Genomic DNA, 21,220 nt, shown 5'->3' on the forward strand with positions numbered 1-21,220 from the left:
TGGTATTGCTAATAAGTACAAGTATTTGAATGGCTTGTATACTTCTGAATTCAATTTTTTAGATGTGTTTAAAAACAGCACATTTAAAAATAAATGTACAATAGAAGTACTGGATGTTACTTCTGGAGATATGTATCTTGTACTTTACATTCACCACTGGAAGTAAATACTTTAAAATACTTGAAAGAGAAAAATGAGATGGTAAAAGCTAGCAGTGTCTAAGATGATTGAACCAAAGAAAGAAACATGTAAGTTAATAAATTGAAAATACGTATTTGTCATGGGAAAGACTCCTCAGTACTTCCAGTATATAAAATATCATTACTTAATGCATAAAATCAAATACATTGAAAATTGAAACATACTCAGTGTTTTTCTGTTAGGATAAATGATTTTGATTGAAAAGTAGAAGGTATTTATTGTTAATATTGTGGCTAAATTCTTTGCCGTATGTAAGGTTTATGAAAACTTGGATACAACTAATCTGAAACCAGAGCATAACATTATCATTACTTTAAGATTGAATGAGCTGCATAGTTGTTGCCTTAGTGTTTAAAAAGTCAGTTTGTATTGCTTATTGTTATGTTCTCTGTGGTCATTTTGGGTATTATTTGGTTTGATGCATTCATAGAAAGAACTGAATAGAATCATTTATTGAATCTTGGTCAGTTAGTAGTTGCTGCATTTTTGATTATGTCATGGAAAAAAAAGAAGAACATGCTTTAAATCAGTAGTCAGGCTGTAAATGTGATGGGAACCACCTTGTCCAGTTCCCAGCTTAAATAAATACATGTGTAAGACTAGTGTGAGAGAATTGTTAGAGAAAATAATTAGTCTTAAGATTTAGGCAGTTCAGAAGCCTTTTATGTATGGTTTGTAACGTACTTCTCCACCTGTTACTTTGGAGTCCCTCACACAAAGAACCCAAGTGTGTTTTTATTAATTGTTTAAAATAAAGCTTGATGCTGTGATTGTCTAGATTTGAACATATGCATATTTTTTTTCCAAGGGAGCGATGATGAATATAGTGATGATGATGACATGAGCTGGAAAGTGAGGCGTGCAGCTGCTAAATGTCTGGATGCTGTTGTTAGCACACGACACGAAATGCTTCCAGAATTCTACAAAACTGTATCTCCTGCTTTAATAGCCAGATTCAAAGAGCGTGAAGAGAATGTTAAAGCAGATGTCTTTCATGCATATCTTTCTCTTTTAAAACAAACTCGACCTGTGCAAAGTTGGCTTTGTGATCCTGATGCAATGGAGCAGGGAGAGACACCTTTGACAATGCTTCAGAGTCAGGTTGTTCATCAAATTTTTGTTATCTATTTGAAGACACATTGAAGTTGTCCTGTTCATATGGATAGCTCCTGAAATATGCTGTGCTATACTTCTGTCATTTGTAGATTACAAATTATTATTGTAGTACTAACAGAGAGAGTAAGCCAGGGAACTGGCCCGGAACAGTACAGCAGTCTTGGAAACTAAAACTAGCAGCTCAGGCAAATGTGTTTAGCTGACTTGTTCTTTACTCTCACCTGTAAAAGTTGTGTGACCTGTGTGGTTTTGCCACGGTACCAAGGCAAAGTAGTTATTTTGTGCGTTCTAGAACATAAGCAAAAGGTCTAATCATCAAGATAAAATTTTATTTGCTGCAACATGTTTTATTTGCATAAAAAGGATATTGTCAAATGGCATTTTCCTTTTTCTAAGTTAATTATTTGACTAAACTTTCAATTGTTGCTCTATATAATTTTATTAGTGCAAACCTAGTTTTCATTTGTTTCATCTCACCTTTTGAAGTTAAATTGCTATTTTTATGGTTACCAGTTCTTTTTGAATCTTCATTTCCTACTGTTTATCTAACAATTCCGATTCTGTGGAGAAATCAGAAATAGAGAAAGATGTGTCCTAGCCTTCTATATCCCCCAGTGATCAAAGGTGAAAGAAATGTCAGCTGAATCAATTAACAGATGTGTGATGGTTACAGGTTCCCAACATTGTTAAAGCCTTGCACAAACAAATGAAGGAGAAAAGTGTGAAGACCCGTCAGTGTTGCTTCAACATGCTGACTGAGCTAGTAAATGTATTACCTGGAGCCCTAACACAACATGTTCCTGTACTTGTACCAGGTATGAAAAACATACTATTAACCTAAAGATTTACTGGCAACTTGGATATGAAGTTTCTAAATACAAAAAAACTTCAATGTGCTTTTTACAAAAGCTTTGAAGTGTTGTTTCTATTTGAAGAAATTGGCAACATAATCAGCTGCTGTGTGAAACCATATAAATATTTTAGTGACGCATATCCATTAATCTTGGAAACAAGCGTTGGCTGTAAGTTTGACTTTTTTTTCTATTTTGATGAAAAGTTGATTTGCCTCTAGTTGCAAGATCAAACGCTGTCCTCTTACATCAAAAATGTTGCCCAGATTTTGGCTTTTGGAGCCTAAAATGCTGAATTTTGAAGTAAAAATGAAAAGTAAATCTGGAAAACTTAAGGGTACAGGTTACCTTTATAATTAAGAAAAGACATCACAAACCATCAGATGGCTCAGGTCCTCTGTGTAGAGGAAGTCTGAAAAGTAATTGTTTGAATAAAGAGGTGAAAGTGGATTAGAAGCATTCAAGATTAGAAGCATTCAAGAAATGTTTTCCTGCACCCAACCTGACACAGTTACAGCTATCTTATTTCAGAAATTTTGAAGTGTTCTAACAGAATATAAATACCCTAACCTAAAAGTACATTTTTCTTTTTTCTTCCAGGAATAATTTTTTCACTGAATGACAAATCAAGTTCTTCTAATCTGAAGATAGATGCTTTATCCTGTTTGTATGTGATCCTCTGCAATCATTCTCCCCAAGTCTTTCATCCTCATGTTCAAGCACTGGTACCGCCAGTTGTAGCTTGTGTTGGAGACCCGTTTTACAAGATAACATCAGAGGCGCTTCTGGTTACCCAACAGCTTGTGAAGGTCATTCGTCCTTTAGACCAGCCTTCTTCCTTTGATGCTACTCCTTACATCAAAGATCTCTTTACTTGTACAATCAAGAGATTAAAGGCTGCTGACATTGATCAGGAAGTGAAAGAAAGGGCAATATCTTGCATGGGTCAAATCATTTGTAGCCTTGGTGACAGCTTGGGTACAGACCTACCTAGTACACTTCAGATCTTCCTAGAGAGACTGAAGAATGAGATCACTCGGTTAACTACCGTGAAGGCCATGACTCTGATTGCTGGTTCTCCTTTGAAGATAGATTTGAGACCAATCCTTGGGGAAGGAGTTCCTATTCTTGCTTCTTTTTTGAGAAAGAACCAACGAGCTTTGAAACTGGGTACTCTTTCTGCTCTAGATATCTTAATTAAGAATTACAGTGACAGCTTGACAGCTGCCATGATTGATGCTGTCCTGGACGAGCTTCCACCTCTTATTAGTGAAAGTGATATGCATGTATCGCAGATGGCCATCAGTTTTCTGACAACACTGGCTAAAGTATACCCTTCCTCCCTGTCAAAGATTAGTGGGTCCATTCTCAACGAACTTATTGGGCTGGTGAGATCGCCTCTACTCCAGGGTGGAGCACTTAGTGCCATGCTAGAATTTTTCCAAGCTTTAGTTGTGACTGGTACAAATAATTTAGGCTACATGGATTTACTCCGCATGTTAACGGGTCCAGTGTACTCTCAGAGCACAGCACTTACTCACAAGCAGTCTTACTATTCCATTGCCAAATGTGTGGCTGCCCTTACTCGAGCCTGCCCTAAGGAAGGACCAGCTGTTGTAGGTCAGTTCATTCAAGATGTCAAGAACTCAAGGTCCACGGATTCCATTCGGCTTTTGGCTTTGCTTTCTCTTGGGGAAGTTGGGCATCACATTGACTTAAGTGGACAAATTGAGCTGAAGTCTGTAATATTAGAAGCATTCTCTTCTCCTAGCGAAGAAGTCAAATCAGCAGCATCTTACGCATTAGGCAGTATTAGTGTTGGCAATCTTCCTGAGTATCTGCCATTTGTCTTACAAGAAATAACCAGCCAACCTAAGAGGCAATACCTTCTTCTTCATTCCTTGAAAGAAATAATTAGCTCTGCATCAGTGATTGGTCTCAAGCCATATGTTGAGAACATCTGGGCCTTACTTTTGAAACACTGCGAATGTGCAGAAGAGGGTACAAGGAATGTTGTTGCTGAATGCTTGGGCAAGCTTACTTTAATAGACCCAGAGACTCTGCTTCCACGACTCAAGGGATACTTGGCATCAGGTGAGTAGTAATAACTCATGTATATGTTGTAGGAAATGGCCTTATTCTATCTATTAATATATATATATATTTTGTTTTTGCAAATGATTTGCTTAAGTTCTGTGATACTCATGTTTTGCTCTCCCTCACCACTTCTGCACCAGGAACAACATGGAGCTTAGATCCATTTTGCTCTAGGATGTTAGTCATACATAACATGAATTACTTTATAATCTTTCGTATGAGTATGGTATTTTATTATGTTACATTCAACAAAGCTATAAACTTAAGGGGCAGTGCATGGGCAACAAAGGGCACTGCTTGATGGCCTAATTGTAATGTATTGACATTTATAAGTAAACTACAGTATTCCTAATTTCAGATGAGAATTCTGAAATTTGTAAGTATTAGGAGGAATTGTGTATAATTCATGAATCAGTTTCATATCAAGAACTGTATTGATGTGCTTTCTTCATGTGCTTCTACTTCATAAAGGAAGGTTGTTTGTAAGCTTGTGTGAGATGAATTAAAAAATGTGTTCTAATATGCTCATTACTTGAGTTTTCTGTGACAGAAATAGTTTATTACAAATACTATGTCATCACCCCCTGTTTAAAATGCAACATTAGTGCATCTGTGGAAGTAACGTTTATTTTTCAGCTTTATTAAGAGTATTAGAAGCTTTAGTTGTGCTGTTCTATTGTTACGTACTCACGATTTTATTTCATATTAGGATCCTCATATGCTCGAAGTTCAGTGGTTACTGCTGTTAAGTTCACTATTTCTGATCATCCACAACCCATAGACCCACTCTTGAAGAACTGCATAGGTAAGTTATTTGCTTTTAGTGACAGCCTCTAAGTTTTCAAGTGATTGAGTTGCATTTAAAATGTGTTCTTTGTGCTTTCAGAAAAAAATACTGTGTAGGTACCAGAAATAGCTGCTAATGTTAGCTGTTGCAGCAGTTATGAAGTGCTTCCTTAATAAACAGTTATTTTTATTAATTCTAGCTGGTTTGAATTCTGAGCAGTAAAGATGTGTGATAAAAGTAGTATGTATTGAAGCTGCGATGGGCAAAGAATACAAAGAGCTAGGGTATTTAGGATGGTGCCTAAAAGCAGATTTCCTTTCCCATGCTCTTGCCAAATTATATCAGTTTGATGTAGTAAGGTACTGTCTTTAACCAGAAGGGTAGTTTTGGAAATATTGGACATTTTCAGTTAAAATATGTATAGATGTGAATGCTGGGCAACCTGTCAATTTAGATCCTCGTGATTCTGTAATGCTTTGTGGTCTGAAAGTTATTGGGAGCATGTGTGGTTTTTATAGGGATTGGGTAACCAGAGCTTTGAGTATGGTGGAGCTTTGCAATGCTCATTTGTATGATAGTGTTGTAGATCTGTTTAATATGCTATGGTGAATGATAGTTTTATAGAGGATATGATTACACTGTAAAATCTGTACAAAGCTATGTACAGATGTAACAGGGAGGGAAGGATTCATCTTTAAAAACAGTTCTGTAGAGAGCAAGTTTTTTTTTTTTTTTTGGTGAGGTGGTGTCAGCTGTTATATGTTACTTTCATCACTAAGTTTTTATAATAGTTTTTATAATAATATATAAAATTGGTTGATTGTGCTTCTGGGTTTCTCCTTCTGCTCTCCCCCCCTTCCAGTGAAGCTGCCTCACCCCTTTGGTTTCTGGAAATATTCACTAAGTATTGAATACTCATACAGTCAAAAACTATTCGTATATATTACTGCAAAATCTTGTTTAGTTTTGTTTAAAAATCATTTTTAGTTTTCTTACCCTTTTTATTGTGGTTATGGAATTTACTTGTTTACAGCCTGCTGTTTTTCTCCTTTTAAAATTTTCATCTCTTTTAAACATTGGGGATGAAAATATGATATATTTTTGCAGGCATTTATTTTACCCAGGCAGTGCTATAGAACTCTAAAATTTCTAATCTGAAAATGCACTGAGGGTGGGGTGGGCTGAGAGACGCATTGTTACATTTATATGTACTGAATAGGCTTGTCTTCTGGTAGCTTAGGAATGTGTTGATTTGTTTCTGTACACAATTGCAGGTGATTTTCTGAAAACATTGGAAGACCCGGATCTCAATGTCAGGAGAGTAGCCCTAGTGACATTTAACTCAGCTGCACACAATAAACCATCATTAATAAGGGACCTCTTAGATACTGTGCTTCCTCATCTGTACAATGAAACAAAAGTCAGAAAGGAATTAATCAGAGAGGTATGTTAACTGAGAAAAACAGGGCTAAATTAACATAAGTAGACTCTTAGTTTTTCTAAATACATTACTTTCTAACTTCATTTTTTGAAATTTGCCAACAGGTGGAAATGGGACCATTTAAGCATACAGTCGATGATGGGTTGGACATAAGGAAAGCTGCTTTTGAGTGCATGTATACTCTTTTGGATAGCTGTTTGGATAGACTAGATATATTTGAATTCCTGAACCATGTTGAAGATGGCTTGAAGGACCACTATGATATTAAGGTTAGCTGTCTTTTGTGCGTGTGTGTGTGTACACAGTGACTCAGTGAAAATGTTTTAAATAGTGGATAGACTGAAATGGTAAAAATACTACTTCATATGCATAAATATTTTGCTATTTAAAACATTTTTTTAATATTACTGTTAAAGGTTACACAGCATTATTGGAATTTCTCTTCGCATGCTGAGCATAACTGATTTTTGGATTGTTTTTCTCTCAAACTAGATGCTAACCTTCTTAATGTTGGTGAGACTGTCTACGCTTTGTCCAAGTGCAGTGCTGCAGAGACTGGACAGGCTTGTTGAACCTTTGCGTGCTACGTGTACAACTAAGGTATTGTTTTAAACTTCGGCTTCTGTTTGTTAATTACTTAGTATTGTCTTACAGAAGTGTAAAAAAAATTGTGTATGAAGAACAATTCTGAGAATCTAAGTATATTGCCTCAGCATTTGCTGAATTATTTCAGTTCATAATTTGCAACAGGTAAAATAATACAAATAATGTGAACTCTTATAGATGTATTACCTTTCCTTAAGGTACAAATTGAAGAGTAAACTTGTTAAGCTTCTTTTTAAAATCCTCTGTTTCTTTGATGACATTCCTTTTATTCCTTAGAAATTTAGCTGCCATGTGGACAACTTGTCCCATTTCATTATAAATAGTGAAAGTAGAATACTGAGGGTTTTTCTGACTTCTGATGATTGTTATCGCAGACAAATCAGGTGATGAGGGATGGAGGCTGTGTAAAGTGGTGCTGTTTTTTTCTCCTTTTATCATTTATGTTACGAGATTCTTGGTTCTTGGCACAGTTGGTCTCCTATACCTACCGTTGTCTTGATCCAGCTATGTACTCTGATAGTGATTTAATGCTTGATTTACGTTTCTTCAATACTGTAATCTGTTATATTTTGAGTCAAGAAATTTGTCTGCTTTTAACAATAGCTTGTTTTTATCACTGAAATCAAACAAGGCAAATCAATTTTTTCATAAAGGTTAACTCTTTTTAAAAAATCTTATTCTCTGGAGACAGGAAGTATTGTGTTAATACCATTTCAGTGTTGTTTACTGACCTTAGTAGCTATAGGTTGGCTGCTAGAGTTGTTTCAATTTGGTAATTGACTTGGTAACTCACAGCTTTTTTTCTGCTTACCTTTCAGTGTTCAAGTTTCAGTCTGTTTTTTCAACTGCCGGTAAAAAGTCTGCTAAAAGTAGACATTTTAAGACCTTTAAAACTATTGTGAAAGTTTTCCAAAGCTATGGAAGGAAATAGATCTTTATAAGCTGTGTGTGTTAAGGTGGGTGTAGAGGGAAACTTGAGATAAATCTTCAAAAAGTTTTTTTTTGTTTTTTTATAGGTCAAGGCAAATTCAGTGAAACAGGAGTTTGAAAAGCAAGATGAACTGAAACGATCAGCTATGAGGGCAGTAGCAGCGCTTCTAACCATTCCAGAAGCAGAGAAGAGTCCATTAATGAGTGAATTTCAGTCACAGATAAGCTCTAACCCTGAGCTGGCAGCCATCTTTGAAAGTATCCAAAAAGATTCATCATCCACTAACTTGGAATCAATGGACACTAGTTAGATGTTTGCCCAAAACGGGGACCATTATGTTGAACCATACGATGCACTGAATTGACAGGTTATGAGTAAGAAACAAAAAAGTATCTAATCTACACATTGTTCCACTTTATTTACCTTTATGGAGACAGTTGGCTTTTCCCATTGTTGCTTTTCTAGCATTTATTCCAGAAATGTATTTCCATAATCCAGAGTTTGTTAACCACTCTTGTTTTAGCAGATTTGGCCACATTTGGGAATTAAAAGTTGACGCATGGTGTATGGAAATAGGTTCCAACATCCATTTGCCCTGTAATATTTAGGATTAAAATGTTAAAATTTTGTGACCATGATTTTTTTTCTTTTATTCACTCTTTCTACTTGTAAACAACAACAAGAAAGGTGTGTGTGAGGGAAGGTGGGAATCAAGCATCCAGGTGCACCATGTTTTTGTATAACTTTTTATTTGTTTTTTTTTTCGTTTTGTTTCAGCTTCATAAATTGGTTTGGCTGGCAGATAAGTTCTGTGTAAGATTTATTATATTAAAGAGAGGGCTTGGGCACAGTTGGAAAAAAAAGCAGACATAAATGTCATTTTTAAAGGTGTGGGGATTAAAAAACAAATATCCCTCTTGTGCACACTAATTTTGCATGAGCAAGTTTACAAATATATATTGTCTGTAAAACAGCATGTGCAGTTTATTCGTAATACAAGTTAAAATAAGTGCTACTGTATCAGTGCAGTTTTCAGGTATCTTAACATACAGAACATTCATACAGGAAGGGAGGAATGAAGGTTAGTTGTTTTAACCTGGGTTTTTGAAATGCCAATAGTATGACCCTGCAGATTATACTCGCAGCAAATATGACAGCTTCTGCAGTTCTCATGGCTTTTCAGACTCAAAGGCTGGATTCCCTGGAACTGAGGTGGACAAACCAGAAGATCGGAGGGAAATAGGATGAGCTGGAGGTAAAATGAGCAGAGAAGAACAATAGCTGCTCAATGGCTGCTGAACTCTGGATTCAACTCTGCCCTTGTTATAAAACTGTGAAAGGAGGTTTCTTCGGTGCCTTCTACCTCCTATTCTTTGTGCAACAGCTTTTGTTAAGGCACTAATGTAGGTGGTACCTAGGCAAGCATTGCCAGAGCATCGTTCTGTGCCTATCAAAAAGGTATTCTGGCACGTGGAATCAGCAGTAGATCACAGTACTGCAACTGTTGTTGGTATTCTGGTGAGAGAGGGAACAGGGAATGGTCATAAGACTTGAGAGAGAAATGTTAGAAAACAAGCTGAAAGGGGGAAAAAATCTGCTGTCAATATGCTGAGGTACTTTGAAAGGGGACTAGAATGCGATAGCTGGCAGCACCTCCATGAACTGGATTTTGGAATTTAATACCAAAAGATGATGAAACACTGCCTGAAACTGGGACTTGTTATTATTTGGTTAATGCAGTTGGCTAGTTGTCTCTCTTAAATCTGAACTTGATTTTCCTCGGGTTAGCTGACATTTTTGGAAACGTGCCTGTTACATGGCGATGTGGCAGAAGCTGCCACTGAACTAAACAAACATACATTTTTATGACTTCAGAGAGAGTTTCCTGTGAGCATTGGGGTTCAGGGGCGATTTTTTTCACACACTTTAAGATTGGGGAAAGCAGGGGAGATATTGGTGCATTTTACTTTAAATAAAGGACATGAAAGAAGAAATCTATGAACTCATTCAGTAGTAACAATTTTAATGCTGTAGAAATTTTGAAATTGTAGCTTTCTCTGTCTCCGAAGTCGTCGTACTAATGTAACAATTGTCTTCTAGAAGTAGAAATAAATGAAATTAATTGTACCAACATATCTAAATGTCATGAAAAAGTATGGGATGACGCTAGAGAGAAACCATATGGTAGAAAAGCGCTGTGAATTAGGTGCGTTTCCCCCTGCTGTATAACTCATCTACTTCAATTACAGCAATATTCAGGCCTTCTAATTAAGAATCTGTTGTGCTAATTAGTTGTCAAATTAATCTTATTTCCTTTGTGTTAAATTTTCAGAGTGCATTAAGATGTTTTCTAGACCTAAAGCTAAGTGTGAGGATGGTATGATAAACATGAAATGTGAGGCTAAAACATGTAAAAGGAGTAGGTGGCAATGGTAAGTAAACAGGATACTTAAATTCACGGTTGAGAGGTGCGTGTGCTTGGTGCTGCCATAATGCCTATGTTGTGGATCCAAATAATACTCACTTTATTTACAGTACAGCAGAGCAAGCTTAAGGACAGAATAGAAGGTTGAGATGTATGACATGGTGAATGCTTTCTTTACAAGAGAGTAATTTTTACTTGACCACTTACGAAACGGGTGGGAACATAAGAATCAACATTTATTTCACAGAATAATTAAGTTGATTTAAGTTTTCTATAAATTATGGAAATTCCAAGATAGGATCCTCACCAAGTAGCTGTGGATATTTCAGCAAGGCAGGAAGACAGCCTTATCAAGGTTGTAACTGCATTACTGAAATTACTTGCTGCTTTTATAAAACCTAACTAGGTTAGGTGTTCAGATTCCATTGACATTCACTGGACCACTTTAAGTGTTTGTTCTTGGGGTAGCAGAGCTTTTTTTCTGCACCACTTTGTCAAGTATGTTTGAGTAAATCTGATGTATTTATGCTTTCCCTGCAATTAGGTTCAGTTCTGCTAAGGATGATGTCAGGAATACCTCTAGCTGTTTATTAGGCAATAAATGTCTGAAACTGAAGTACAAAATGACACTAAGAGCAGCCTTTCAGAATTCTAGTTTTGTTTTAAAGGTACCTTGTATGGTTAGAACTTCAGTACTTTTCATGACTTTGCACAAACTCAATCAAGAGAATTTAATAACCTCACACATAATATAGAAATGGTTGGCCTTTGTTGCCATTAACTATTTTTGTATCTCAAACATTATTAAAGTTTTTACTAGAAAAAGTTGTTCAGCATGCTCTGATTTTTCTATGAAAAATCTCACCATCCTTGTGAAGGAGGTATTTTCTTTAAAAAACAAACCCATGATTCACACATATATATATGTATATATACACACACGCATAATTTAGATACATATTTTGCTGCACTTTAATCTAAACTGATTTTAACTTTCCTTCCAAATGTTACATCTAATATAGCAGTTGACAGAGCTGAACTGCTTTCAGATTGTATTTACGTGAATGAAATGAAATGAGTCCTGATACAACTGCTGTTTGGATGAGGTTCATTCATATGCATGTAAGCAGCACTGCTTCTCTCAAATGAAGGATCGTTCTAACATCAACACAAATTAGAAATGTGATTTAAAAGTTCATATTTGTGTCTATTATATTTGGCTTAATGTAGCTCAGTAACAATATGAGGAATAAGTTTGTAAGTTCACCCTGTTCTTGCAAAGATGAAACAGCTAAGCCTGCAGCTTCTGGGTTTTATTTCCCGGCTACCCTAAACTGCAGATAAAAATTATTTCTTTGTTACCATTTTTTTATTTTAACTCTGGGGAAATGAAAACTACTGGTCACTTCATTACGTTCTTTTTCCCCTTGTTTACCCTTTGATGTGAGACGGGAAGCTTTGCTTGTTGCTCTATTGAACGTGAACGGGCAGGCTTTGTGACTGCAAGGATTGCCCTGGTGCTCTGGAAGAGCTCTTCAGTATAGAGTTAGAGCAAAAATGTTCTTTTACACTAAAACAGAGCTTATTCATCAGTATCAATTTTTAATTTTTCATTGTATCTTGAGGTTTTAAATTTTTCACTGTATCTTGAATTTGGGGAAGAGAAGGAAATCAGGTTTCATGACCATAATGAAGTGAATTAAGCTTTGTGAATAGTGTTGAAACGGGGAAGTTTTCTGCAAGAGGTGGGCATCAGGCAATTTGGTCTCAGTAGGGAGTTAGACTTCTTTAAATTCTTTTCCATGCATGAGGCTGTATCGTTTCCACATAATCTTTGCTGAGGATAAAACTGCCTTCCACAAAGGTCATCCGTCCCCCTGAACAAACAAAGGGATTTCTGTAGTCTGTGTATTGTGTTTTAGAGCCTAACCCTGAACTGGAGAGGACATAAGAGTGTTTCTCTGAGAACCACACAGACACTGGCTGGAAGACAGATGTCAGCTGAAATGCAACACTGAGAAAAACAAACAAAAATAATCTGAAAGTGCAAATATTTTCATTTAAAAAAAAATGCTCCTGCCTTTGATCCTGTTTTTGAAGATAAATACAGAAGAAAAAAAGAAGTAATTAGCAAGCTGTGAAATTCTGTGATCCTGGAATTTTGTGGTTTAATTTCTCTTCCCTGCTGCTTCCTTTTAAATAAATAAGTCCAACCAGTCTTCCACAGGTTTTCTACAGAAGTATATATTCAAAAGCCTTTTTAGTAGGTTTTAAGTTCTTTAATCGTATTTTCAATATTATATTTATTCTGAAGAAATTATTTCCCTTCATCTGTGGATTTCTCTCACCTGATAATTTGGAGGTGATTCAGTACTGCTGTAGGCCTTAGGACATAAACTGTGTCGCTTGGTTCAGGGCTGTGAAGCTATTCCTGTGGTAGAGTAAGTTTACAATTCACTCTTTCTTATTTTTTTTTTTGTAATAGATGAAAAAAAAAATCACACGTGACTGCTTTCCTTCCAACCTCTAGCCTTTTTTCTGTTCAGCTGAGAAAATACTGGACTCTTAATCATCTGATGACTGTTATTTTGATGCCACCCATCTGGGCGTTCCCAATATTTTAATTTCAAGTCCTCTGGAAGACTTTTTAAAGTATTTCTCAGATTGTTTGCTGTAAGGCTCAGGTTTATCTCCCATATCTATGCCACTTCCGTTGTCCATGGAAGCGGTTCTGGTTCTTTCAGGAATTGCATGTAATATCCATTTTATAGAGGGATTTCTCTGAGAGATGCTGTGCTTATATGCAATTGAAGCCAATTTTTGAGGAAGTTTGTAATTCTACCACTTCACTTAAAAACGAGTATACTTAAAAGTCACTATAACTTAGAGTATCAAGTGATATATATATATATATGTAAAATATACATTTTCATGTTATCCTGCTTAAAAACATACCAAAGGACAAAAATGAAACCATGTTCCATGTGCAGCACAACTAAAGGAATGTGGTTTCAGGTAGAATTTTCTTTCCATTAAATTGCACTGCACAAAGAATCACGTGTCTAGGTCAGAAGGTTTTTTTTTTGTTGCAACAGCTAAGTTCTGCCTGCTGGGGGAACGTGCGGCAAGTACTGCTTTGATTCTTTTCCCTGTGCAGCTACTGATTTTTCACACAGGTAACTGATTTTGCAACATTGGCCGTTTTTGACAGAAGGGTAGAAATTAACTAACGTTTAAGAAGAAAACAAAAAATTGGATTTCCCATGATCCTGATTCTTCAAAGTCAAACTCAGCAGTCAAACAACTTAAGCGAAATTTTCTAAATGCAAAGATGATCAAGGGAGTCTATATTAGGAGGAAGATGCTAAATTAAAGCAACAAGATTACAGAGTCCTATTTTTAACTAATGCTGCAAACTGAAAACACACAGCTCTGATTTGAAATCTTGACTTGTTTACAAAACTCACCTCATCATCAGAATTAGAATTGTGGAGCTGAGGCTGTAGATGGATGAGAGTTGGTTTTAGGACCTTGCCAAGGCAAGATGAATAGAATAGAGTAGCTCAGTTGGAAAGGACCTCCAAAGATTTTTCCAATCCAACTGCCTGACTGCTTCAGGGCTAGCCAGAAGTTAAAGCACACTACTGAGGGCATTGTCCAGATGCCCCTTGAACGCTGGCAGGCACGGGGCATCAGCCACCCCACTAGGACTAGGAAGCCTGTTCCAGGGTTTGACTTCTGCCATAGCAAAGAGATTTTTCCTCACACCCAGTCTAAACCTTCCCCGGCACAGCTCTGTGCTATTCCCCTGTGTCCCATCATCAGTTCTCAGGAAGAAGAGACCAGCACTTCGCTCTCCCCTTCAGGAAGTTGCAGAGAGCCACGAGGCTGCCTCCTTTTCTTCAAACTAGGCAAGCCAAGCGTCTTTATCCTCATGTGTCAAGCAAAGTAGAGCCAAAGTGAAACACCGAACTGCTGCTCTCCCACTTGGTAACAACTTTGGAACCTGAGGCGCAATTCAACGCCCATTAAAATACTAGAATATTTTTATCTCATGTGGCTGATGTGAAAAATGAAAAAAATGTATGATGTGAAAGATTAAGTACTGTTCTTTTTATTTATTTAGGAGCATATATGTGGAGAAACAGTGACCTTACTTGCAGGTCCTTTTCGAAGAACATGACAGTTTATCAGATCTGCTCCTCTCTTTCACTCTCAGCTTTTTAAAATAAGAGGAAAACCCCAATTCTGTAATTCTGTAGTGCTGTTGTATTTGATTTTTGTAGGGCTGTCCTTTTTTTGGCCTTGTTAGTCTTCCAAGAAAAAAGAACAGAAATGCAGTTGAATGGCTTTCAGCCTTGTGCATTCAATCATTCTATGTTAAATTTTACACAAAATTCAAGAGGTGTTATTTATATACATAGAAAATGATGCTTTCTCAAAGAATGGTTTGAATTAATGTATTCAGATTTGAAACAGTTTGATATCATCAAGGGTTATTTTAGGGACAAAGAATCTTCTGAAACTGTAAAATTTCTGGTTTTCCATGAATGATTTCTTTCAGGTCTGTTAGGTGGCTGAACCATGACCAAAGGAGTGCAAGGGCAGGCTGCCACGTACAAATGTGAATCTGTGTTATATTGCTGTTTAGCAAATGGCTAATATTTATTGGTCTGCTTTTTTCTTACCAGTCTTATTGTTCTGAGGCTTTTCATAGCTTAACTATCAGAAGCAGGTGTTCCGCTGTATCCGAGTTGCCTCTGATTAAGGGAGAAGGAGTTTGCAGAAGGATTTGGTGTGCTGAAGCAGTTGGGTGCCTGACTGGCTTTATTTTTTCCCATGCATCTTTGATCATGTTGAAGAACAGGAAAGATGAGATCCATTGTTGGGTTTAGGCATTCCTATAGGGGTTTAAGAAAACTGCAGAATATAACAATTTGGTCATTTTTTTCCTGTTATTTGGTGCACAACAGAGGGAAAAAATATTTAATAAAGCTCGCTGAGTAGATTTGAAGCAAAATATGCTGCCTAAAGATGGGAAGAACGTCACGCAGAAAAAATCTGGTCATGCCACCTTGATCATTTGATGCACATTGCAACAAGTAGGAGATGGAAAGGAGCTTTTTGTTACCTGAGATAGTAGATTTATGCTAATTTTCAGGTTTATGCATTTTGCTGTAAGAATGCAGTAATTTGTTATTTTTTAATTATGTTTTTACTAAGTGCGCAATTACATTTTCAAGGGAATGTTCATTTTAAGAAGTTGCTTGCTTCATTGATTTCTTTCTGGAAAATTCACCTCAAGTAATAAGATTAAGTGATTCCTCTGTCAGGATGGAATAACTAAAGCTGTGAGTTGATAATACTTTCAACTGTTGCAATAAATTAAATTTATTTTCCACAAGGGAAACTTTAAACTGCTGCTGTGTAAAGCAAGTAAAAAACCACCACCAACAACAAAAAGCCTAAATGCACACCTAAGGCCTTTGTGTGAAACCCAGAATAAACTAAAACATTCTGCAGAAATTTAGTCTTACACCTACTACCTTCTGCTTTTGGAAGTGGTGAAGAGGGAGGACATTTATTCCGTGTCCCTCTCCTTAATTTTAATTTTAATGTGATCTGGTGGATAAATGTGAATGCTTATGCTCTAAAAATTAAATATATGTTTCTTTTCAGACTTTAGCATCCTGTTTAAATGTTGGAGACTACTTTTCTCTTCTTAGAAAGTGACCTGCTACTGTTGTAGACTAGAGCTAATATTTGAACGCATGAGGAGCAAACTGTCTGGGTAGTGCTTGGAAAGGGCAAAGAATGTAATACAAGATTTAAGTATTTATTTACAAAGTTGGTCTTAAATGTCACAACATTTTTTCTGTGCTACTGCAGTGTTTGTTTACAAGAGAAATGTTCAAACACATGCACTTCAGGACTGTAAAACGATGACATCTTTTATTGTGAATGTTTGTTTGCTTTATGTCACTGCAGAACAGTCTTGCTTGCCTTGGTTAAATTTTGCGTACTTTTCTGCAGTTTTATCCACAGTTCAGCCTATAGCAATGAAAACAGAATTCATTTCTGACAAAGCCGATGTTACAGAAACAGAGGAGCCGTAGGAAATGTCTGAGGACTGCATACAGAATAATATGTTTGACTACAAAGATGTCATAGTTAATGCACTCCACTTTGCAGACCAGTTATTTCTTTGACAAACTAGTGGAAATAGGTTTATTAAAAGCACAGTATCTGAGAAGAGCATCAGAAGCATCTTCGGATATATCCATTCTTACAGCTGGTAGATGGTGTGGCTGAAGAAGTCTACTCGGTGAAGTCTGTCTTCATTGCTCATTGGCCATCAATGCCCTTTGTTAAAGAAAACTCCAAATTGTTTCTTCCTGGCTATATTGCTGAATACGCTATCATGTTGGTAAATGCAGCACAGTGCTGAAGGTTATTTGTGCTCGAAAACAGGATGCTGCATTGTGTACAAGGTATTACTGTAGTCCCGTATTAGCAATTTGACAGCTTTATGAATAAAATGTTAGCGATTGCAGAAACTACCATTTCTCCAGAGACTGGATGCCCCAAGACTATTATCTTACATTGATTAGATCATAAAAAAGCTATAATTTTGTCTCTCAGGAAGAGCTTTAAATATCAAGCCCTGAAACCTTTTAATGAAAGAAAAGTTTTTGGATAACTATAGTATTTAATCCTGTAGCTATATTTTTTCACACTTCTCTTGCAATTTTAGAATTGTAATAAGTATACTGGCTACAATCCCACTCAATGGGATAATTCACCAATAATGTTAATACACATGGAACAACTAGAATTTCTTCATGATAACTTTCGTATTAACCTCATGTAATGAGTACATTCTTTATGCCCCCAACAAAGTTTTCAGAATGCACTGTGAATATAGTGAAGTACCTAAGAGTATTAACGTGATACATAGCTGTAGGATTAAAACACATGCTCGTTAATAAGTTTTCATTCAGATATTTTCTGTTCTTTCAAGTGGCTCTCCAACACACTAGTATGTGTATATCTATCTGAGAATAGGTGAGCTTTCCTGTTTTCTTGGTCCTTCCTTTTTGAGGTTACAGTTCTACCTAGATGCAAGTTTTGTACGTGTGGTAATTGTTTTACTGATCTGAAATGATAAATCTTGAATATTTTTTCCAATGCCAAGTGTTAAATAAAATCACGCAGTAATATTATATATATATGCATATATATATTGATGAGCATTTTTATATGAAAATGCCCATATTGCTATAAATTTATTGGTCCTTTTGTAAAGAAATCAAGCGTAAATCTAGAACATAATTTGTCTGTGGTATTTCAATTTCATTGTAATATTAGTACTTTGGACCTTCTGGTTTTATATCCTCTGGCTTGAACCAGAAACCCTTTAATTTAGTTTGGATTAACAAATGGCAAAATGTGTTAGAGTGGGTCCCTGCTCTCCCAGTGTTGATTCTCTAATGATGAATCTGCCATTGTCTTAGCAATGGAGAGTAAGAATTTCCTCTCAAAGGGCTAAGGTTAACCTCTCCATTCTTTCTCTACGTTTATTGTAGCAGTTTACAGTATGGCTGCTAAGAAAAAAAAAAAAAAAGAAAAAAAAGAAGTTGATAATACACAGTTTATTTCCTGTCCCGCTACTTCATCCTGTTGTGCTGTCATGGCAGGACGTAGCGCGTTGGCTGGCTCTGTGGACACGGGTGAGAATCAGCTGAATTTCAGGACAACGCCAACTACTTAGTTTGTTCCAGGAGATGGCGCCGTAACCTCATTAACAAGTGCCGAACACCGGGGAGAAAGTACAGCAAAATTTCTTCACAAATAAGAAATTGCAGGAATTTGACAAACGGGTTTGAAACGGATCTAGTCGTTTTATTTTCTTGCCAAAGTATGGGAGCTCTCTGTTATAAATGGCTCCCGTTTGAAGACCCTTTTAAAACGTTTACAAGTCATTTCCAAGCTTCACTTGTGTACGTACCATAAAGTTTGGGTAGGTCTGTGCAGGTGGGTGAAGGGCCTGGCGATGCCTGTCCGGCAATGAGGTGCTGGGTGGTGGCACGGCCTGGTGGCCTTGGCACTGCTGCAAGGCGTGGAGGGGACCGCTGTGTCCCACCAGCTGCGCTCCCGGCCCGGTAAAGCAGATTTCATGACAAAACGCCAGATTTTCCCTCTACCTTGCTCATGATTTCCCTTCTCCCACACTTTCAGTACGCAGCTGCAATGGGGTTGGTGGCTCTTAACATGAGAGGCCTGGCAAAACTAGGTGTTGGGGAGCAGACTGGTATGTCAGCAGGGTTTACCTTTTACATAATTATATTCATATCTTTCCTAAAAGTGCTAAAATTTGGTGATAATACACTGGTTTGCTTTTCATGTCTGGAGTTATTTTTGTTGCTGTTTTTTGTTTGATTGTTTTTTAAGAGGGTGAAGGAGGGGAAGCAGGTAAGATGCCTTTTTAGTTTGTTTCTATTGTAAGTTAACATGACTAGCAAGAGCTTTAAGAGATTTATTTATTTATTTATTTATTTATTTTAATGGTCTAGCCAACAAAATCTTATCATGCATTGTTTTAGAATTTGGCCACCAAATAAATGGGAACGCCAAAAACCTCCCAACCCTGATATTTGGTTATGCCATAGAACTGAGGTTTCCCTTCTGGAATGGCATTGATCCAGAGGAGTACTGTACAGCAAAATGCACACAGTTCTAAGGAACCACAGCCTGCAACATAATTATACAGAGAGCTGGGGAACACAATTGCCTAGCAGTTGTCACTCAACAACATGTGCGAGCTAACAGCAGCTTCAGGAGCTCACAAGCCTGTTGAGATTGTTTTGATAGGGCTGAGGAAAGGCGAGGCATGCTGGAACATACGTATTTAATTAGAAACTGAAAGGAAAAGTAGTATTTGTATACATTTCTAAACTACAATTACAAATACAGTCTTAGATTGTCCTCATGCCTGGATTTGCTAGTGCTCAGCTGCTATTAAAACTTGGTATTTTTGCTGGAACCTGGTTTCAATTACAAGCTTTGCCTCACAGAAACAAGCTGGACGTAAGGCTCCAAAATTACAATGAATTTGGATGGAGGTAATTGTTCATACCAAAGTTATGAACAGCTTGTCAAGGATGACTCCTGTGGTGCTGAATAAAACGCCAGCTGAAATTCTGTTGAAACCATACTGGTTAACACCAACTCAGTTTCACAACAATATCGTTTTTTCATTCATAGAGTAACGCTCTCAATATTATCCCTTTGTCAGAAGATGAAGAAGGCAAAGGGCACCACTGCTCCTCCCTGATACACCTGAACTGGAAAGGACCAACTGGAATATTCTGAGGAATTTCAGAAAGGGAAAAGATTATACCTATGTATATGTATAATATGCACTAGTTAACTGGTCTGCACTTACCACAGACCAGTCCTGTATTTGTGTTGTGGTTTAACCTGGCAGGCAGCTAACCACCACAGCCAGGATGGGATGGGGGATGGGGGAGAGAATTGGAAAAAGGGTAAATGCTTGTGGGTTGAGATAAAGACAGTTTAACAGGGCAGAAAAGGAAGGGAAGGTAATTATAATAATGATGACAAAAATGTACAAAGCAAGCAATGCACAATGCAATTGCTCACCACCTGCTGACTGATGCCTCACCCATCCCTGGCCAACCCTCCCGGTTTTATTGTTCATCATGTTGTCATGCGGCGTGGGACATCCCTGTGGCCAGCCTGGGCCAGCTGTCCCGGGTCTGTCCCCTCCCAGCTCCTGGTGCACCCCCAGCCCCCTCGCTGGCAGGGCAGTGTGAGAAGCTGGAATGTCCTTGGCTCTGTGCAAGTCCTGATCTGCAACAACTAAAATACCAGTGTGTTATCAGCACTACTCTCATCCTAAATCCAAAACACAGCACCATGCCAGCTACTCGGAAGACTACCTCTTTCCCAGATGAATCCAGGACAATTTAATAGCATGCATGTGATGTTTTTAGATGCAAAGTATATGGAGCTACAGGGTATGTCATAAAAATGGCTTGCTTGAAGCCTCTTGACTGGCACAAACTGCAACTGTAGCTGTACAAACAGGCACTGATGAGCATTTTCAGGCTTCATATGTATCCTCTTATTGTGGCGGTCCTATGTGACATGGCAAACATCAGAATACGCATAAATTGTTCATTTAATAATATGTGTCTATCTGGCAATGGGATAAAAAAAAAAAAACACCACCACAAAAACAACTCCCCTTACATTCATGTAACGTTAAAAGTAAATGGGAAGGAAATCCATTCGAAGTTTTAATTCTTTTCTAATAACTCCCATTCATTTTGAAACTGTTCCTACTTGTAACCAGTGGCAACAATTGAATGCAATTCAACTAGGAAATGAATGGAACAAACGTAACCCCTGGTTTGATGACATGTTTACAGGCTCTCCACTCCTCTCACTTGGGAACATCAGAATTGCCATAATGGATCAGAAAAACAGGCTATTTTGTGGTTATCCTCTCTGACAAGGCCTGTATCACAGCCTTTAGAAAGAAGTTTGCTTCTGTAATATCAAAGAGGTTATGTTGCATTGCTGTGGCCAAAACGGGCCTTTATTTGCAGTTTTTGTAGTTCTGCTGCCTGTATCGTGGTTTCCTGGGTGTGAGTGAGGGCTCAGCATGAACTTCCAGAGTCTGTTCCTTGCTAATATATATGCTTGGGAGCATCTGACTCAGTCAGGTCTGATTTATCCT

At 37.3% G+C, this 21,220-nt stretch overlaps 1 protein-coding gene across 1 annotated transcript in view; it reads left to right on the plus strand.

The window, feature by feature from the left end:
- CAND1 (cullin associated and neddylation dissociated 1) overlaps positions 1-10,157 on the plus strand; it is a 29,397-nt gene extending 19,240 nt beyond the window's left edge. Inside the window, exons 8-15 of the mRNA XM_035333314.1 lie at positions 1,010-1,302; positions 1,991-2,132; positions 2,769-4,262; positions 4,975-5,070; positions 6,327-6,496; positions 6,598-6,762; positions 6,986-7,093; positions 8,116-10,157. Coding sequence (XP_035189205.1) covers positions 1,010-1,302; positions 1,991-2,132; positions 2,769-4,262; positions 4,975-5,070; positions 6,327-6,496; positions 6,598-6,762; positions 6,986-7,093; positions 8,116-8,340 — 2,693 coding nt within the window. The 3' untranslated portion in view covers positions 8,341-10,157. The remainder of the gene's footprint in view (positions 1-1,009; positions 1,303-1,990; positions 2,133-2,768; positions 4,263-4,974; positions 5,071-6,326; positions 6,497-6,597; positions 6,763-6,985; positions 7,094-8,115) is intronic.
- Positions 10,158-21,220: the final 11,063 nt, after the last annotated feature.

The sequence above is a fragment of the Oxyura jamaicensis genome, chromosome 1, assembly GCF_011077185.1.
Source record: "Oxyura jamaicensis isolate SHBP4307 breed ruddy duck chromosome 1, BPBGC_Ojam_1.0, whole genome shotgun sequence".
NCBI lineage: Eukaryota > Metazoa > Chordata > Aves > Anseriformes > Anatidae > Oxyura > Oxyura jamaicensis.